The sequence below is a fragment of the Carcharhinus amblyrhynchos genome, chromosome 9 (assembly GCF_965287045.1).
Source record: "Carcharhinus amblyrhynchos chromosome 9, sCarAmb.v2.hapA, whole genome shotgun sequence".
NCBI lineage: Eukaryota > Metazoa > Chordata > Chondrichthyes > Carcharhiniformes > Carcharhinidae > Carcharhinus > Carcharhinus amblyrhynchos.
In genome coordinates this window covers 36,308,951-36,330,726 of record NC_137332.1, presented here as the reverse complement: position 1 = coordinate 36,330,726, position 21,776 = coordinate 36,308,951, and the positions used below count along the sequence as shown (strand labels likewise).

The following is a 21,776-nucleotide window of genomic DNA, read 5'->3' as shown; positions in this document are numbered from 1 at the left end:
AGAATGATCTAAAATATGAAGTCCTATTCTACCTTTCATAAATATTTCAAGGGAAAACTGGATAAAAGTGTTATACAAGTGCAAGTGCAAAAGCTCTCTATTTGACCGCCAATATCCTCCATTATCACTATACAAAGTTAATCATGGTGTTTAACCCAGCCAGACTGATTACCTCTTATTGCTGACCGGGGACAATGAATATGGAGAAATCTCGTTCCCACTTTCAGTAGTCGATCTCTTTGTGCTCAAGGCATACTGCAAACAAGACCACACACAAGCTCAAATTTAAAATGTCGCCTGAAACTCAACTCTGCCAAAATCAACAGAGCTCAAAGTGAAATAGTACTTTTTTTTTAAAGTTTATTCATTCACGTGATGTGGGCATCACTAGCTCAGCCAACATTTACTGTCCATCCCTAATGGCACAACGGGTACACCCACAGCATTTATTTATAATTTATTCTTTCATTTGGGAGTCACCGGCACAGGTCAGCACGGTGGCACAGTGGTTAGCACTGCTGTCTCAGAGGAACCTGGGTTCGATCCTTGGCTTGGATCACTGTCTGTGTGGAGTTTGCACATTCTCCCTGTGTCTGCGTGGGTTTCCTCCGGGTGCTCCAGTTCCTTTCACACTCCAAAGAATGTGCGGGTTAGGTTGATTGGCCATGCTAAATTCCCCCTTAGTGTCAGGGGTATTGGTAGGGTGAGAGATGTGGGGTATCGGGATAGGGCCTGGGTGGGATTGTTGTGGGTGCAGGCTTGAAGGGCTAAATGGCCTCCTTCAGCACTGCAGGGATTCTATAATTTGATGACCATCCCTAATTGCCCTTATATTGAGGAGCTCGCTCAGCCATTTCAGAGGACAATTCAGAGTGAAATCATATTGCTGGGGTAATATGTGGGCCAGACCAGGTAAGGACAGAAGATTTCCTTCCCCAAAGGACATTTGTGAAGTAGATGTGTTATGACAAATCAACAATGGTTTCATAGTGATCATTACTGAGACTAGCTTTCCAATTCCAGATTGTTGGTCAAAATTTTAATTCCACCAGTGCCATGCTGACATCTGAACCCTTTACCCCAGAACCTGCCATGGGTCAAGAGGCTGGCTCACCACCACTTTCTCGAGGGCAATTAGGGCTGGGCAATAAATGCGTTCCTAGTCAGCCATACCCACATCTGGTTAACATTTTTCTTTTGAATACAATTTTTGCTGTATTTATTCTAGTTGATTTTAGTTTTATGTCAAGTTATGAGCTAACTTTGTTAATTGGCTATCAACGTAAAATTAAAAAGACCGGACCATTGTCTTTGGTCACAGTAGTCTTTAGCAGTTTATCCAAAAAATAGATTCAATTGTGTGTACCCAATGACCAAACATAACCCTTGTAGAAAAGCTTTTCAAATCCAACAGACAAATACAAGTACACCAGAATGTAAAATATACCAGGCTCAATGCTCTCAATAATCCATATACAGGTTTCTCTGTATGACAGAATTTCAATAGTTTCCTCCCTTTGGAGATTAATGAGTTTTATTAGGATCACAAGTAGGCTTATATTAACACTGCAATGAAGTTACTGTGAAAACCCCCTAGTCACCACACTCCAGCACCTGTTCAGGTGTACTGAGGGAGAACTTAGAATGGCCAATGCACCCTAGCCAGCACATCTTTCAGACTATGGGAGGAAACTGGACACATGGTGGAACTGGGCAAATTCCACACGGGATAGGGCCTGGGTGGGATTGTTGTTGGTGCAGGCTTGAAGGGCTAAATGGCCTCCTTCTGCACTGCAGGGATTGTATGATTTGATCATCCCTAATTGCCCTTAAACTGAGAGGCTCACTCAGCCATTTCAGAGGACAATTCAGAGTCATAAGAACATAAGAACATAAGAAATAGGAGCAGGAGTAGGCCATCTGGCCCTTCGAGCCTGCCCCGCCATTCAATAAGATCATGGCTGATCTGTCGTGGCTCAGTTCCACTTTCCCGCCCTCTCCCCATAACCCTTAATCCCCTCTCTTATCAAAAACCCATCAACCCGCTTCTTAAAAATATTTAGCGAGGCAGCCTCCACCACTTCAACGGGCAGAGAATTCCAGAGATTCACCACCCTTTGAGTGAAGAAGTTCCTCCTGAACTCCGTTCTGAACCGCCCCCCCTCTATCTTGAGGCTGTGCCCCCTAGTCCTACTGTCTTTTTTGAGCGGGAAGAGTCTTTCCACCTCTATCCTATCCATCCCATTCATCATCTTATACGTCTCAATGAGATCTCCCCTCATTCTTCTAAACTCTAACGAGTACAAGCCTAGTTTATTCAGCCTCTCCTCATAGCTCAACCCCCTCAACTCCGGTATCAGCCTAGTAAACCTCCTCTGCACTCCCTCCAAGGCCAAAATATCCTTGCGCAGGTGCGGCGCCCAAAACTGCACACAGTACTCCAGCTGCGGCCTCACCAATGCCCTATACAGCTGCAGCAAGACCTCCCTACTTTTATATTCAATCCCCCTCGCTATGAAGGCCAGCATCCCATTCGCCTTCCTGACCACCTGCTGCACCTGCAGGCTGGGTTTTTGCGACTCATGCACAAGGACCCCGAGGTCCCTCTGCACCGTCGCCTGCTGCAGTTTTTCGCCCCGTAAGTAATAGTCCTTCCTACCATTCTTCCTACCAAAGTGGACCACCTCACACTTGCCAACATTAAATTCCATTTGCCATTTCCTGGCCCATTCGCCCAGCCTATCTAGATCCTTCTGCAGACTCTCCACACCCTCCGCACAATTTGCCTTTCCCCCAATCTTGGTGTCATCAGCAAATTTCGACACCTTACACTCGGTTCCCTCCTCCAGATAGTCAATCATATTGCTGTAGGTCTGTAGTCATCAGACCCAGAACGTACAAACTCCACACAGTGATCCAAGCCAAAAACTGAACTCAAGTTTCTGGCGCTTATATTGCTGTGGGTCCACACAGTCACCCAAGCCTGGAATCGAACCCAGGTCCCTGGTGCTGTGAGGCAGCAGTGCTAACCAATCTGCCACCCAAATAATCATAGGGGGAGAAAAGAATCAAAGAAAGAATTTACATTTCTGTAGGACCTCCTGTGATTGCAAAAATATCCCATGGCAACTGACATGCAATGAATTACTCTAAAGTACAGTTTGACATTGCTGAACTCAAAATGGCAGCATCATTTGTTAATGAGATGGACGACCAAGTAATCAATTTTTGATGTCAATGATTGAGGGGCATTGAAGAGGCAGGGAACCCTTAGCATTCACTTGAACATCTCATCTGAAGGAGAGATGCCTTCCTCGACACTGCACCATCATCACTGGATTGTGTCAAATCCTGAAATGAGGCTTGAACCCACAATCTTCTGTCTCAGAAGCAAGAAAGAAGAAACATGCAGTGGAACGTATTTCTCTGCAGGGCATTGCAACTAAATGTTATTGGAACTGTAGGGCTTCAAATAGAACAAAGTTTCAGATTAAAAGAGAAGCAAAAACTCATCACTTCAATTCAATTTCACTTTATGATCCATATGGAAATTAACTTCAGGTACATTGCTCATTAAAAAATTACATCTAAATGGATAATAATGAGAATGAAAACTACACTATCACAGGGATCCAGCTTCAATTAAAGAAGCATTAAACACGTTCCAATGTATTAACATAATCAGTCACTCCCACTCTTTAACCTCGTCCACACATTAAATTTCTGTTAAAACTTCAGGTACTGATTTGTCCTGCATCTGAGGGATTGTAGTCTTTTCCCTGAACATAAACAGCAGTAATCTGAAACAAGGGGCAATTCACATTGTTCGTGACACTTGCGTCAAAATTCTTCAACAGCATGTTTCGTCAAGAAAGATCCGCTTGTCAAATACCCTCCCTGCCTGATTCAATAATCTCTGGATACTTAAAGGGGTCTACTTCTCTAATCCAACAGTACTAGGGCACGGCATTGAAAAAAAGATAGCATTCCCGACTACAGCCATATAGAAGAGCTTCACGATTGTATAAACTACTCGGCAGGATCTTAATTTCTGAGGAAGTATAGTCATATATGTCCCTTAGGCACCATATCTGCAATCTGCATTATTTTATGTAATTGGGTGGGCGGGGGCAAGAACTAAACTAGTGCTGAATCCCAAGGAAGCAGTGGCAGTCCTCCCAATTCTACCCTTGCTTTACCGTGGTTCCATTGGTGACAGGACTAAAAAAAACATTTTGCATAATGCACCTAACATGAGAACAGCTGGGGACATGAGTGGCTGCCTGCAGACAAAGGAGTCAAACCAGCCAGCCATGAACAACTACATTATTGAAGTTTGTTCACACTAGGTACTTACTCTGAATAAATTCCGTCGCTCCTGCATTGGCATCTGGAACCTCCGATCTTCAGTCTGAGGATCGCTCACTTTTTCAATGCCTGCTCCCAGTAGCTCATTCTTCAGCAAGGCAGCATATGCTACACCATCTGTCATTGGACAGGACAAACCCCATTATTACAACACTCAATCTCATTCTAACATGATGATTAGCGGCACATTCATTCCAGGTTATTTTAAGCTCATTCACGATTTGAAATCTACATCTGAATGTAATGGAGAACTGCTCGTTCAACAGCCAAATGCTACTACTGAAAGAAGCTCTGTACTCTGGTGAACAAGGCTCACAATACAGCTTGGATTTGAAAACCTTACTGGCTGCTAACAAGAACTAAACGGAGTCAAAATCTTTTAAGGGCGAGATTCCAGGAATGTTGGCAACTCTGCTAAACTCCTTCAATGATTTGTAGATAGTAAATTGCAATCAAAAGGCAATGCTCTCAAAATCATCCAGCTCTTTGAATCATTGTCAGCTCATTCAGTCCTATCAGTTTAGTTTATTTCTTAGTATCAGAAGTAGGCTTACATTAATACTGCAATGAAATAACTGAAAATCCCCTAACTGCCACACTCCAGCGCCTGTTTGGGTACACTGAGGGAGAACGTAGCATGGCCAATACACCTAACCAGCACGTCTTTTGGACTGTGGGGGAAAACCAGAGCACCTGGAGGAAAGCCATGCAGACATAAGGAGAATGTGCAGATTCTCAATGTGGGATATGAACCCAAGTCTCTGGCACTGAGAGGCAGCACTGTTAATCTTTAAATGGACAAACAGCCACTAAGAGGAACTGTAAGGATTAACACATCCATTCTAATCACAATATTTTTGACGGAGATTTTCAAGAATGTACAGGAAGCAATAGTTGTGCAGATGTTTCCACCACTGATTATAACAGGCTACTTAATAAATCACAAAGTGATTTATGTTTTGTTGGCTCAGCAACCTCAGAGAAATAGGAAAATAAATGATGGTTTTAAGCATCAATTTAGGAAGCCTTATGCTGCTCCAGATTCCAGCCATGACACTGTCTGTACACTCACTCCTTCACGGAAAATCTCAGGCAAACACACTGTTACAAATTCTCGACCTGCCTTTTTATGTTCAGTGACTTTACTCTTTCCAAGTGCCTTACATTTAAGGTGAACCCATACTGCCCAATATTCAAACCATATAAAAGCATTACTCAACTTCACCAATACAAGGTCAGGTGTGATCAGTTAATTTATCTGACAGGCAGCAAGTGAATATAGAGCAATAGTTATAATTTAAAACAGTTCTAGTCAAAGTTCACCTTAAGACAATTGATTTCAAATCCTCACGAGAAAGAAATATAAAGGCAGACCAGTGTATCTCTGACTGTGCACAGCTTTGGTCCCCTTATTTGAGGAATGATGTTGTGGCATTGAAAGCAGTTCAGAGGAGGTTCGCTAGATTGATTCCAGAGATGAGATATTGAACAATTTAGGCCTAATTCTGAAATTTAGAAGAATGAGGGGAGATCAAATTGAGGTATACAAGATGATAAACAGTATGGATAAAGTAGATGTGGAGTGGATGCTTCCTCTTGTGGGGCATTCTAGAATGAGAGGCTTAGGATAAGGGGTAGCAAATTTAAAACAGAGTTGAGGAGAAACTACTTCTCCCAAAGGGTTGTGAATCTGTGGAATTCGCTACCCCAAAATGCAGTGAATGCTGGGATAGTGAGTAAATTTGAGGAGTTAGACAGGTTTCTAATTGATGAGTTGAAGGATAATGGGGAACAGGCAGGATAATGGAGATGAGGGGCATTCCAGCCATGATCGAATGGCAACGCAGACTCGATGGGCCAATTGGCTTAATTCTTCTATATCTTCTGAATTTATGATAGCAAATTCAACTATTCCTGGTCGGCCTTCTGATCTTGACTAACATTGTGCTCAAGGTGAGCCAGACCAACGTTCTTAATGTCTTTAGGCACCAAATTTCCACAAACTAGTCTATTTAGTTTTAATACAAATTTTCCATATCTGCCTCATTAGCAAATAAGCTCTTCCAGTGGCTGCAGTTCATGGTGAATTTTAAAGCAGTGTGAATCCACTTTGCTGTAAAACACTGTGCTTGAATGCAATTCATTTCCAAATCCGCCATGGCAAAATGATCAAACAATTCTAACCTCACTAATTTTCATTAAAAGCCTTGGATGTGTTACAACCAGGGTCTCAGCGTATAAAAAAAGAAATGGTTTCTCAGAAAAACGCTTCAAAAAGCAGATATGTAGGTGCAATTGAGGTACATATCCAAATTTGAAAGTTATGGTTTGCTGAATGTATTTATCCATCAAATAGTCATGTGCATAATAATAGGGAGTGAGCACTAAAACAAAGAGAGAAATGCTGGAAAAACTCAGCAGCTTTGGCACCATTTGTGGAAAGAGGAGGGGGCGATCTTACCAAAAAATTTCTAAGTGCCAAACGAGTGTGAAACAGGAGAGAATTGCATCCATTTTTTGGGCGAACTCTTAGATGCAATCTTATGACATTGACCAGAAACTGAATTGGATTAGGTATATAAATACTAGAGCAAGTCCGAAGCTAGGAATGGTCACTTCCTGACCCACCAAAGCCTGTCCACCATCTACAAGGCACAGGTTAGGAACGTGATGGAATACTCGCCACTTGCCTGGATGAGTGTAGCTACAACAAGACTCAAGAAGCTTGACATATTCCAGACAAAGCTGCCCACTTTACTGTTACCCCTTCCATTAACATGCAATCCCTCCAATGCTGATGCACATGGCAGCAGTGTGTAATATTTGCAAGATGCACTGCTGTAGCTCACCAAGACTAGTCAGACAGCACCTTCAAAACCCACGACCACTACCATCAAGAAGGACAAGGACAGCAGCTACTTGGAAACATCACCTCCAGGATGTTCTCCTTTAAACCACACATCTTGAACTATATTGCCATTCCTTCACTGTCAGTGGATCAACATCCTGGAACACTCTCCACAGAAGCACAACATGGACTGCAGTGGTTTCAGAAGACAGCTCACCACCTTCTTAAGGGTAATTAGAGATGGGTAATAAATGCTGGCCTAGCCAGTAACACCCACATCGCTTGAATGAATTAAAAACATACTGCGCAAATAAATGAGTGATAAAATGCTCAAGAGTTCTTTTTGGCAGATACATATTATCTAATGAAGACTTTATTTACAACAAATCACTGCTGTTAAGTACTAAATCTTGATTTACCAAACTTGGTTCATACAGCCAAAAACTGCAGTCAGATGGAATAGTAGGAAAGTCCACCAACCAAAGAAAAGCATGTGTCATTGGGCAAAGGGCTACATGTGAGTTTACTAGTTATATTTCAACTTATTACTCATGTGAGTGGGAGATAGGAGCAGGAAATTTCTTCAATAGAATGACTGAAGAATGGAAAGCCAAAAATAGTCCAATACACAAAGGTCATACAAACACATTTTGCAAACAAACAACACTAAATTTAGTGATAAAGCAGGTCTTGACAATATCAAAAATACATAATCAAAGGAGTGTATCCAAGATTGTACATGAGAGGAACAGAAAGTGGTGCACTGCAGGATCAGGAGTATCAGACAGGGCAAATGAGGATTGGACTCTATCCAATCCATTGTAGTGTGAGAATTTGGGGAAAGATGTTCTAATTGTGAGACTGAATATCCACCAATACTTTCTGGATAATGATATGATATGGAATTTCCCACATGGTGTTGTGTTTACTTGGAGTGAGGGTTGGAAATAAGGTGACAGTGAATCACTCTTTGTTCCAGCTTCTCACAATCTCAGCTTCCCATGGTGGAAAACTGCACTTTACTTCTTCTCATGCCTTGTCTTTGGATGTCATCAACTGTGCCAGCAGTGTATATTCCTGGGCCCCAGTCAGCCTGGCTGGTCTTTAAAAGTAACACTGGCATACTGTAGGATGAAGGAATCACAGGAGCTGCTAGAGCAATTGGCATTCAAGTGCACAGGCCTGTTGCTATGGTCACAGACCCACTGTGTTCATCGAATGGTAACCCTTTCTGCTCAGACAGGATATCTAAAAATAAATATTTTTAAATAATTAAAAGGAGGAGGTATGAAAATGTCTTTACCCAGAGGGTGGTTAGAAGGTGGAATGTTCTGCCACGAATCATTGTTGATAGGAAGCTTAGAAAAAAAAAGTCAGCAGTGGCATCAAACATTAAATGTTAAAAGTAGAGGAGCCCAACAGAAGAGTGGGGCATTAGAATGAGTTATTCTTGTGGAAGCCATGCTACAGAAAGCAACTTGTTTCTGCACTGTAGCATTCTAACCAAGAAACATGAATATTTGAGACATTCCTTTATCAGTGTCTGACAATGTGCCAATTACTTTACAGGACACAAGCAGATATCTTTGAATAAAAGGCAGTGAAGATGGATTTCTTTCAACACGACAGTTTAGCCAATCGTAGAATCCCTACAGTGCAAAAGGAGACCATTCGACCCATCGTGCCTGCACCAACCCAGGCCCTCTCCCCTTCACCCCATATATTTATCCTGCTAATCCCCTGGCACTAAGGAACAACTTAGCATGGCCAATCCACCTAAACTAACCTGCACATCTTTGGAATGTGGGAGGAAACTGAAGCACTTGGGAAACTCACATAGATACAGGGAGAACGTTTAGAAAGTCACCAAAGATCAGAATTGAACCTGGGTCCCTGGCACTGTAAGGCAGCAGTGCTGATATGTGCCCCCACACCACACCTTAATGTTGGTTTTAAGCCTAAAGTTATTATTTTCTATTTCAATCAACACTGGACTAATATAAATTGTGAAAAGAACTTTGCTCTTTGATAAACAGAACCAGTGAAAGTTGAAGTGAAGATAATGCAGCTGAAAATTCCCTTAAGAGTTCATCCTTCTGGCAGTGACAGTCAGTATCCAAAATACAGTGACTACATATTGAAATAGATTACCCTTTGCCGGACAGTTTGGTTGACTCTTCCTGCACACTATTCAATTCTCTGGAATATTTAGTCACCTTACTGGATTGAGCTACAGCTGCCCAAGCACATAGGAATAACCAAAACAGACTGCTTTTACGATTCATTTTGTCACCAATTTTCTCTTGTGCAGCTCAGCTGCCACCACTATATCCAATGGCCACTGAAAACTCTTCTTTAACTTTAACCTGGTGTTGAGAGACTTCTCACTGTGCCCACTCCAGTCCAATGCCAGCATCGCCACATCATGTAAAATCTCAATCATGGATTACAACAAAATGTCTTTGTTAGCATCAGTGTAAAAATCAGGTAAAGCTTACACTGGCATTGGGTCAAATTCTCTACAATTGGGGGGTGGGGGGGGGGGCAAAAAACTCCAGTGACAGTGCATCATTTAAATCTTGTTCTTTCTGAAAAGTTTTAACCGTTGATGTTGAATTTCTCCTTTATGCACTGTACACAACCCACTCCTGAAGAGGAGTTTGTTAAATCTAGCACATGGAGGAGATCTTATCCTTGGTACTACATTTCAAGAAAATTATTAATGGTACAGTAAAATACAACTGTGACTTGAGTGAAATACATCTATGATGGTTTCGTAGATTTTATTCTTGCTGGTCACAGCACACATTAGGCTAAAGCCAATCACTGTTTGTTGTTACACCTTCCCCATCTCCCGCAACATGTTGCAGAGAATATACACTACATTATGCTTTGCGGAAAATATTAATATGCATTTATGATGCATTCTTGTTAAGCAAAAGGCATCTCGATTTGTTCTTGTTGCACAATGTAGGATCACTGGGGTCACAGGTCATTCAATCCAGCATGGTCAACAACAGCTAGCTGGACAAGTACTTCACTTTCCATAACCACAGACTGTCCTTCCAGCTTCCAAAGTTGAGGAAGTTGAATAATGGAAGTTGTACAATATATTCCAGTTGGCCAGAGTCCAGGAACAGAATGGAATGACACAGAATCCAAAGAAATATCCACTGTGGGAACTCAAAAAAAAAACACACTGAACCTCCTCACAGTGAAGACAAGGCAGACACACTGTACCTTTCCCATTGTCAGAGTTTGCTTCTTTCGTTTTTCGATTCTGGTTGGGGGACTTCCCATTTTCCTGACAAAGGCCAAGAATACAACAAAGTGAAAATTCTATCCCCATACAATGCAAAATGAATCCAAATGTTAACATTATATAGTTAATGACAACACATTATTACTAATAGGTAGCTTGGGTGTTTACCACGAGGTTGTGATTCAATTCAAGGGATTGAATGAATTCATGAACAATGACTACGAGCGCCTGTTGTCCATTGTATTTTTTAAGAATGTGTGACTGCACCCATTTGCCCCTCTCCTGCCACCATCACACTGAGACTGCGACACAATGGATTGGCACACCAATAAACTGAGCTGCCTTGGTGCCTTCCCATACACTTGCAGTCTCTTACTGTACACATCCAAACGTGTGTATTAAATGTGAGTTTTTAAAAATGCTCCTATATAAGGGAACCAGAGCAGGTAACATTTCCCAGCATTTTTCAATTACGAATTACAAATGTATTTTGAATGGTTGTACACACACATTATTGCAATTGTCAGCAAAGCTTAAAGGTAGTTGGTCACTATGCAAAAATAGGCAATTAATTGCAATGAATCACACCCTGCAGCAACTTTTGCAACAGAATTTACGAAAAGGGTTCCAAGAAGTGATGACGCTTGAATTCCGAGACAATCAGAATTTTACAACGTTAATTAAAAGTTCTCTCAAAATTAAACTTCACTCACTGAAACAAAACTCGATCTTTCCTTAAGGAGAGGATTGTCTGAGGCTGTGTCACTGATAGGCCCTCAGCAGGCATACCTTAATCCCTTAACACTGCACTGCTGTGAATTCATCATTCCCTATATTTGGATAGTAAACACCTACTTGCTATTTTATGCCAATTGCAGGCACTTGCCACGACCATATCTAACGTACACTGCCAGTCAGCGGATCCAAGACTTGGACCCAGGATGTACAAAGCCATTTTCCAACCCCCTGCCTGCCCAAAGTGGAAAACTGCACTAAAGCACAGTGAACACGAAATGGAAAAATAAATTAACTTTATAGCCAGTGAGATTTCTAATTTATTGTCTTTTTTTTGACTGAGTTGTGAAACCTTTTGGTACAGGATGAGCTGCCAAGTTTGTTTCACCAATTATCATAGCCAATAGAAACTAGAAACATAAGGGCAGCACAGTAGCACAATGGTTAGCATTGCTGCTTCACAGCATCAAGGACCCAAGTTCAATTCCAGCCTCAGGTCACTGTTTGTGTGGAGTTTGCACATTCTCCTCGAGTCTGTGTGGGTTTCTACCAGGTGCTCCAGTTTCCTCCCACAGCCCAAAGATATGCAGGATAGGTTCATTGGCCATGATAAATTGTCCCTAGTGTCAGGGGGATTAGCATTGTAAACGTGTGGAGTTATGGGAATAGGATTTGGGTGGGATTGTGGTCGGTACAGACTTGATAGACTGAATGGCCTCCTTCTGTACTGTAGAATTCTACGATTCATATCCAGGCTGGATTTAAAACCTGCTCACGGGGGTCAGTCTGTCAAGCAGTCTCCTTAATCCTGAATATTTATAGATAAGTGACCCTCATCACCAGTTGATGGAGGTTGACATCGACTGGGGTTTTCCGGCCCTACCATGGCTTGTTTTCCTGCGGCGGAAGTGATTCGCCATCAGGGCCACTGGCAAGATGTTGTGGTCCTGCCAATATCTGTGGTGTTGTGCATGGCTCATCTGCCCCAATGCCAGGGAACCCACTGCGGGAAGTCACCTTGCGTGTGGGGTCAGAGGATCCCGCTGGTGGGAAGGGCGAGAAATCTTGGCCATAAAGTCTGCGAGACTAACTTAGACCATTTCTGCTGTTCCAATCACCGTCACATTTTTTTAAATAAAGCAACAAGAGTAACATCATTCTCTTACATTTATAGTGTGAAAGTTGACACTCCAGTTCGAACTTGCCCTGGTTGGGATAAACCGGTCACCTGTCTTGCGAGGAACGGTTGCTGGAGAGTTTGAGGTTACAGGTCGTGTGCTCAAAGCAGACTGCGGAAAATAAATGTGTTCACATCAGCAAATCATTAAACAAAATGAAAATAATCTCAAAATGCTTCAAATCCATACTGTTACAGACGTAGCAAATTATATACTAAACTGCAAAAAGTTAGCATTAAGTATCAGCTTTAAAGACATTTACCAAAATCTTTAAATCTTTTTCAACATTTAGCCCTTCAGATGTAACATTAGTTATGACCTACTCATATATATGGGGAGGCAGTGGTCACACTGCTGGACTAGTAATCCAAAAGGCCCAGGCTAATGCTGTGGAGAGATGGGTTCAAAGTCACGCCATAGTGGATGGTGGAATTTAAATTCAATTAATAAACGTGCAATTTAAGAGCTAGTCAGTAATGAAACGCTTGTTGATGATTTTAAAAATCCATCGCTTCACTAATATCCTTTTGGGAAGGAGGTCTGCTGTCTTTACCTGGTCTGCCTGACATGTGGCTCCAGACTTAGAGCAACATCCCCCGCCACTACCACCCACCCCCCTCTCAGCTGACATTTAACACCAATTGGAAGAAGCACTGACAAGGGCAATGGACTTTGGCTGAACGTCTATCTCCACGAATGGCTCCACTATTGACTGACTGGTAGACAGGATCCGCAGCAGGTAATGAGAGAACAACACAGTCAACATCATCCTCACAATTTCACCTGTTGCAAATGCATCAGTCCATAGTAGCATTGCTGACGTGACCTCTGCACAGTCCTTGTGGAGGTGAAATCCCACCTTCACATGGAGGATACTCAGTCATGTTGAGTAGCACTACCACCAGGCTAAATGGGATAGGTCTGGCAATTAAAACTGGGCAGCCATGAGGCACTGTGGGTCATTAGCAGCAGAACTGTACTCAACCTCATGGCATAGCACAGCCTCCAGTCTACCACTACCACCAAGCCAAGGGATCAACCCTGGATCAATGAGGACTGCAGAGCAGCATGCCAGGAACAGCAGCAGGTATACCCAAAAATGAGATGCCAACCTGACAAAATTATGTTATAGGGCTACTTCTGTGTGAAACAGCAGAAGCAGCAAGCAGAAAGAATTAAGCAATCCCCAGATCAGATCGAAGCTCTGCAGTTCTGTCACACAGTCAGTCGTGAATGGCGGTGGACAGTTGAACAACTCACTGGAGGAGGCGGCTCCACAAATATCCCTCTCCTCAACACTGGGGGAACCCAGCACATCAGTGCAAAAGACAATGCTGAAGCATTTGCTGCAATCTTCACTAGAAGTGGATGATCCAGCTTGGCCTCCTCCGGAGGTCCCCAGTATCACAGATGTTAGTCTGAAGACAATTTGATTCACCCCACAGGATATAAAGAAATGGCTGAAGGCACTGGTTACTGCAAAGGTTTTAGGCTCCGACAATATTCTAACACTAGTACTGAAGATCAACCAAGCTACACTCCTAGCCAAACTGTTCCAGTACAGCTAGAACACTGACATTTATACGGCAATCCATCAAACTGTGCCCCATCAATCTATTCTCAATCATCGGCAAAGTGAAAGAAGAGACTATCGACAGCACTATCAGGAAACTACTTACTCTGAAACAAACTGCTTGTTGATGCTTAGCTTGGGTTCTGGCACAGCCACTTAGCTCCAGGCTTCATTATAGCCTTGCATCAAACACAGGCAGAGCAGCTGAATTCAAGAGGTGAGGAGTGTCTGCCTTAGATAGTAAGGTGGCATTTGATCGAATGGGGCATCAAGGTGCCGCAAGCAAAACTGGAGTCAATGGGAAATCAGAGCAAAACAGCTTGGAGTCACAACTGGCTCAAAGGAAAATGGTTGCGGTTGTTGGGAGGTCAATCACTTCAGTCCCAGGGCATCGCTGCAGGAGCTCCTCAGGGGATTGTCCTAGGCCCAACCATCGTCATCAATGTCACCTTTCCCTCATAAGGTCAGGGATGGGAACGTTCACTGAGGATTGCACAATATTCAGCACCATTCACAACCCCTCAGGTACTGAAGCAGTCCACGATCAAGACCTGGACAATATTCAGACTTGGGTTGGTAAACAACAGTCACACCACACAAGTGCCAGGCAATGGTCATTTCCAACAATAGAGAACCTAACCATCGCCCCTTGACAATCAATGGCATTACCACTGCTGAATCCCCCACTAGCAACACGCTAAGGTTTTATTATTGGTTAGAAACTGAACAGGGCCAATCATATAAATACTGTGGCTACAAGAAAAGGATCAGAGGCTGTGAATTCTGCATAAAGTTAACACATTTCCTGACACCCTAACGCCTATCCACCATCTTCAAGCCAGGAGTGTGATGGAATACTCTCCACTTGTGTAACAATACTCAAGAAGCTTGACCCTATCCAGGGCAAAGTATCCTGATTGGATAAGGTTCCAATCACCACCTCCACCACTGTCATACATGACAGCAGTATGTACCATCTACAAGGTGTATTGCAGCAAACCACCCAAAACTCCACCAACAGCACATTCCCCAATCTGTGACCTTTAAGATCCAGAAGAACATGTCCACCCCCTGCAACTTCCCCAACAAGCCCCTGGCTTGGAAATACAGCTTCATAGTTCCAGGATTTTGACCTGGTGGCAATCTATAACATTGTGGCTGTGTCTACGTTACATGGACTGCAGCAGTTTAAGAAGGCAACTCATCACCACCTTCTCAAGCGTAATTAGGAATGGGCAATAAATGCTGGTCTTGCCAGCAAAACCCACACCCTTAAAAGAATGGTACATTTCACATATAGAGAGAGTTACACAAATAATTTATGCAATCCCCCAAGATGAATTTTACATTGGATATCTAATTAGCACTTTAAAATCTATTTTAGTCTACTTACAAGAAAATAAAGGTCAATATAGTCCCTATTTTGTGTGACTTTCTCTCCTGGGTCCAGCGTTCACTGAACTGTATTAGTCTGAGCTCTGAAGTTTTTGGTACAAATAGGCACAAAAAGCTGAAGATCTAACAACATAAGTTAAATTTAATACCCCTTACAGCCACTAATTACAATCTCGGTTCTAATCTATAGAGTCCCTCCAATGCCACCTGCCTCTCCTCAGCCTTGACATTATCTCAAGAACACCTCCATGATTTTTCTAATGTACAGAAGATTGCAAATTATTTGTAACTGAGGCCTTAGCACTGGAATTCCATAGGTTTGACACAAGGAAGATGGTGGTATAATGGTTTTGTAATCCAGGGACTCAGATTTGTAAGTGTCCGGAAGGAAATATGCTGTTCTTCCCTTACACATTTGGCCTTGATACTCCAGTCCTGCATGCCCCGCTACCAGTGAGAATGGGGAATTCTGGCACTCAGCTAAATCCCCATTCACAGCAGAGAGACTGGAGAATCCCAACCACAGATGAGGTCGGGGAATTTTGGCCATTAACAATGTGGTTGACTTTTAAATGCCCTCTGAGCAGATCGCTCAGTTCAAGGACACTAAGTTATGGACAACAAGTGCTGGCTTTGCCTGGATGCCCATATTCCATGAAAGAATAAAGAAGAAAAACTTTTAAATAGTGCACCTAGCTAATAATTGTTTTGCATTCCTGGCAAATGATGGCTAGACTTTGAACTGGAGACTAGTCATTATTCAGAGTACCCGACCTCTATAAATCTCAGGGTCAGCCGTGCACGTTTGTTGGTGGATGGGATCATTCACCTCTTTATGATCAGCCAGCTTAAAGTCTGATCCCAAGATTATAGGTAACAAAGTACTGTCAACCTTTGAAACATCTGACATGAGCAATGTCACCATGTATGTGAAAGGCATCCATTTGACTCCAGCCGAGCAAAAGCTTGGCTTGGTTTCCATAGGATACATATAATTACACCATCCCAAATGGAAAACAACACCAGTCATTTGTTTAAGACATGGAATCACTGAAATTTGACCCAGGCACAAGGCAAAGTTATTTTTCTCTCTGTCCTTTCAGTTGGCACCTCCCTTCAGTGCACCAGCCTTTCTATCAGTCCTTTCCCCTGACATCACAGCAGATATCGGGAACACATAATGCTAATTAGTACAAGTCTAAACCTGCCTCATCCAAAACAGGGACGGGAACAATGCGCACAAAAATCCCTCACATGGGGGCAGGGACTACAATGTCAGAATCAATTCACCAGTCCAAAAGTGGTGATGTGAATAGTGAACAAAAGCATGTAAAATGCCAACAGCAAGATAAAACTCAAAAATGACGGACAGAAAGAAAATCTTGTGTTGAAGCAAAAAGATAAACAATGTAACCAGTAAAGTTTATAAGTTCTCGTCAACCCTTCCCTAGCCCAGCACTGCACAGTGGCAACTCTATCGACTCATTGCTATCAGACAGTGCTTTTTCCCTTCTGGAGTTAGATATTCACATGCCCATGGTGTTTTTTTTTTAAAATCAGCATCACAAGTAGGCTACAATGAAGCTACTGTGATAATTCCTAAGTCATCGCACTCCAGCACCTGTTCAGGTACAATGAGGGAGAATTTAGTGTGGCCAATGCACCTAACCAGCATGTCTTTTGGACTGTGGGAGGAAACTGGACACCTGGAGGAAACCCACGCAAACACAGGGAGAACGTGCAGACTCCGCACAGACAGTGACCCAAACTGGGAACTGAACTTGGGTTCTTGACGCTGTGAGGCGCTAACCACTGTGTCACCATGAGGCTGGTTACACATGGTCAATGGTGCTGCTCAAAGCAGTCAATGATGGTATATACTGGTTCCAAAGATGGCTACAGGAAGTGATGTTCGTATTTATTTTAAACGGTCAGTTTATAAAAGCTGTAGCATAGACAGCAGACAGAAACAAAATAAAACTCAATTTACACCCTTGTATTTTCAGAACCAGCCTCGATATTACTGTGGCATTCAAAGCTTTAGTTTGTAGTTAACGTGTATAGAGATTGTTGCTACAGTAATAGTACGAGGAATGCTGAGCTATCACACATCTTGTCAGTCCACCCAAAAATGAAATAAAGTTTCTGTTCTGTTCTTCAGCAATTTCAAAGGAAATAGGTTTTGCATAGTATCACAGACAGTTCCACATATTGCAATTCAGATCAATCTTGTTCAGTAATAAAACTGCACTAAGCTGGAATTTCACCCTTTTACTGATGAAAATTGAAAATATCCTCAAAATTCCAAACAAGTGGGCCTGTGCGTAGGTGCAAAAGATGGGCAGGAGGGAAAAGGGACTTTATGACTTTATGGTCATTTCTTATTGTTATTATAATTGGTTAAAAGGGGCCAGCTTTGTGGCTTTAAGTACACGCTTACTTGCTAAAGCCTGAAATGAAAATAAGTTTCCACACTCCATAGAGGAGCAGATGTGGTACTAAACATGTAACACATACAGTGTGTCCCAGCATTAGGTGCAGGTGGTTTGACAGACTGCATGTGGGCGTTGAAGAGAGTCAGGGCACAGGCATGAAAGCAGCTTTAAGGGAAGTAATTCAGTAAAGGCAAAAGCAGTCATTTCATTATTGGACAGCTATACCCTGGCTAACAGCTTTTTATGTGAATGCAAATACGTACACTTTACAAACGTACGGATTGGAAAAGAACTTATACACACCCTCCAGAAAGAATAAAGCAAAGTTTATTTATTAGTCACAAGTAAGGCTTACATAAATACTGCAATGATGCTACTGTGAAATTCCCCTACTTGCCACAGTCCAGCACCTGTTCGGGTCAATGCACCTAATCAGCACGTCTTTCAGATTGTGGGAGGAAACCCACACAGACACAGGGAGAACGTGCAGCCTCCACACAGACAGTGACCCAAGCTGGGAATCGAATCTGGCTCCCTGACGCTGTGATGCAGCAGTGCTAAACACAATGCCACCGAGTGTAATTAATGTTTTTAAGCATTGCTACGTTAAAGGACTGACATTGTAGCATCACACTTCCAGATTCACTTCCACTCCTAAAGCTTCAAGTTAAAGCATTTAATTTTGATGCAGGTTCTATTAATGCATTTTCCCATCTCTCTCAACTTTCTTTCATCACAGCTCATCTGAATCAGAGGTTTAGAAATGATTTCTGTGGAATATTAGAACATATCCTTGTCATAACTTAAACTCTCTGATCACAAGGTGAACACAAGACTTTACAGAAAAACCCATGGCACTGGAACTCGCTTCACTGCTTCATTGTTTGAGTAAGGGGCCACAGAGATGTCCACATTACCCTGTGACCTTATAGATACCAATGACTACCAGGCCAAATCAAATGCTGACTTAACTAATCCACCATCGCCAGCAGATTGGTGCCCAACAACTACAGCAACAAATCAGTGTTGCCAGAAAATTAACATCCAAGGCCTCAAAAATGTCTCCAAGGAGCCCTCTCTCAGTCAGCACCTCACAGCCAATCTCCAGCTTGTAACAAAGGCCATCATTCCAGTTGACTGCCACGTTAACTTTGAGAGATTTGTGCATGAGAATGCCCAGATCTTTCTGAATGCACACATTTCTCAGTTTCTCACCTTTTAAAAAATACTCTGCTTTAATATTTTTCTTTCACACTATGTTATCTTCCGTTGGCCCACTGACTCGACCAGCCTCTTCACATCTTACTTTTCCACCCAATTTCACACTGTCAGAAAGCTTGGATAACGTACACTCTGTCCCTTCGTTCATGTCATCGATATAGATAGTTGAGACCGAGCTTGAAATCTTGCAGTACCCCACTAATAACAGCCTTTCAACCCAAACAAGATATTTTGTTTGCATTCTCTGCTTTGTGCCTGTCTATCCATGTTAATACATTACCCCCAATCCCATGAGTTCCAATGTTGTGTAATAACCTTTTTTATGGTCTCTTATTGAATCCTATTTGAAAATCCAAATGCAATACATCCATTAGTCTCCCTTGCAAGTATCCTGCAAGTTACAACTTCAAAAAACTCTTGTCAAACACAACTTCCCTGTGATAATTCTGAGTTGACTGGCTTTTAAAAAGTGCCCTGTTATAGCATCCCTAATAATAAATTTGAGCATTTTTTTCCCCCAACACATATTTCAGGTCAGCTGCAAGAGTACTCATTTTCCCTCCATTTCCTTTCTTGAATAGTGAGGTTACATTTCAATCCATTGAGGACTGTTCTAGAATCTTTAGTTCTGGAAGATCAAATACATCCACTATCTTTGTAGCTCCCTTTTTAAAAACAAGGATGCAGGGTCTGGGGATTTGTCAACTATCTGCCCCATTAATTTCTCCAGCACTATGTTTTTTCACTAATTTATTTAGGTTCCACTTTGTGATGAGACTCTTGGTGCCTGACTATTACTGAAACATTTTTATATATATCTTGTACTATGAAGATAGATGCAAAGTATTTGTTTAATATTTCTGCTATTTCCTTATCCATCATTATGTCTTCTTGTCTCTGCCTCTAATGAGCCCCCTTTTGCTGGTTTTCTCTCTCATTCTCTTTACCAATTTCTCTATCACCCTTTGCTGAAATCCAAAATCCCCCAGTCCTCATATTCATAACTAAGGAAATTTGGCATTTCCACCACGACTCTCACCAATTTTCCGATTGTATCACAGCTTGGTACAGCTCCTGCTCTGACCAAGTCCGCAAGAAAAAAGTGTCATGAATGTAGCCCAATCCATCACACAAACCAGCCTCCCATCCATTGATTCCATCTACACTTCCCGCTGCCTCAGGAAATCAGTCAATGTTATCAAAGGCCCCTATGAAAACAGACATACCCTCTTCCACTTTCTTCCGTTGGGAAAAATGGTCCAAAAATCTGAAAACATGTACCAACCAATTCAAGAACAGCTTCTTTCCTGCTGTCATCAGACTTTTGAATGGTCCAATCACACATTAAGCTGAGCTTTCTCTTCACCCCATCCTTTCCTTCTCCCCTATGCACTCTATGAACGGTATGTTTTGTCTGTATAGCGCACAAAAAAATACTTTTCACTGTATCCCAATACGTGACAATAATAAATCAATTCAACAGCTCTTTTTAGCAATATTATAAACTCATTCCTTTAATCTACTACTATCTTTAGCTTCTCCCGTTATCCTAGATTGAATCACTTTTCTTGTGTTTTTTTTTCCTGGGTAATATATATTTGTTACAAATTACAATTTTTTGAATGGTTTCAATTGCTTATCTATAATTGTAATGTTTCCCCATCCACCTTGGCAACTCATCCCCCATTCCTACCTGGTTTGCCTTATTCAGATTCAGAAACTTGTTTCTGATTTAACTAGATCAATTTCAAACTCAAAATAACATTTTTCATGTGACAATCATTCCTCCCTGGAGACCTGCACACTTTAATGTTACTAATTAACCTTTTCTCATTGCACAACAAGGTGTAAAATAGCTTCTTCCACAGTTGGTTCCTCGATGCAGTGAGCTATAAAATTATCTTGCACATTATATATTTCATGGACATGTCCTCCATGGCATTACTACAGATATGCTTTGCGGAGTATACAAAATGTTAACTCTCACAATTACCATATTACTCCTGTCACGAGCACCTCTAATTCCCTGATCTATACTCTGCTCTAGACTCCTGTTAAACAATCACTGTTCGAGACTCTATATCTACTCTCTCCTGTTTTCTGCCCCGTGTTCTTCCTTGGCCCCAGCTGAACTGATTCTATAAGTTGATTTTCCAAGTCTTTCTCTCTATTCTCATTATCTCATTCTTTATTAATCCTCAAGCCCTATTCTTTTCCACTTTGCCCAAGTTTTCTAAAAATCAAGTATCCCTGATAATTAGATTCCAATGTTGATCACTTTCCAACCACATATTAGTTCAATTTCATTAATTTCCACCTGTGCTATTAATCAATTTACTTTATTGTTAATCATTCGGATAGAGTGCTTATAGATTCAACTTTTTCTACTTTCCCTGATGTCACCTCTGACGATAATTGCCTTTTACCATAAACTCCCTCTCCCTTCCTGGCCCACTCTGTTCAATTTTATTCATACGCTCGACAGCCATGGCATTTCTGAACTTATCCTTTGCTTAAACCTTCCACCATCACTAACTTAAACCTCGATAATGATCTCCACTTACTCAATTTGCCAGACACTAGTCGCAGCCCAGTTTAGATGCATCCCATCTCAATGGAACAGCGTCTTCTTTATCCAGAACTGTTGTCAGTAGCCCATGAGGCAAAACCCCTGCCTCCAACATCACTCTTTCAGCAATGCATTTAACCATCTAATCTCAAAACATTTCTTTCCTCCTCTTCTGAAGTCATTTGCTCGCTG

General features: G+C 42.0%; 1 protein-coding gene across 5 annotated transcripts in view; it reads right to left on the bottom strand.

Annotated features, from left to right (window-relative positions):
• Nucleotides 1-21,776, bottom strand: part of LOC145347715 (fizzy-related protein homolog) — a 61,159-nt gene that overhangs the window by 26,564 nt on the left and 12,819 nt on the right. For all 5 annotated transcript variants that reach the window (XM_080195445.1, XM_080195447.1, XM_080195443.1 and 2 more), the window contains 4 exons: nucleotides 12,380-12,502; nucleotides 10,457-10,520; nucleotides 4,358-4,485; nucleotides 173-255 (listed from right to left, as the gene is read on the bottom strand). In XM_080195445.1, the coding sequence (XP_080051571.1) occupies nucleotides 173-255; nucleotides 4,358-4,485; nucleotides 10,457-10,520; nucleotides 12,380-12,502 (398 nt within the window). The remainder of the gene's footprint in view (nucleotides 1-172; nucleotides 256-4,357; nucleotides 4,486-10,456; nucleotides 10,521-12,379; nucleotides 12,503-21,776) is intronic.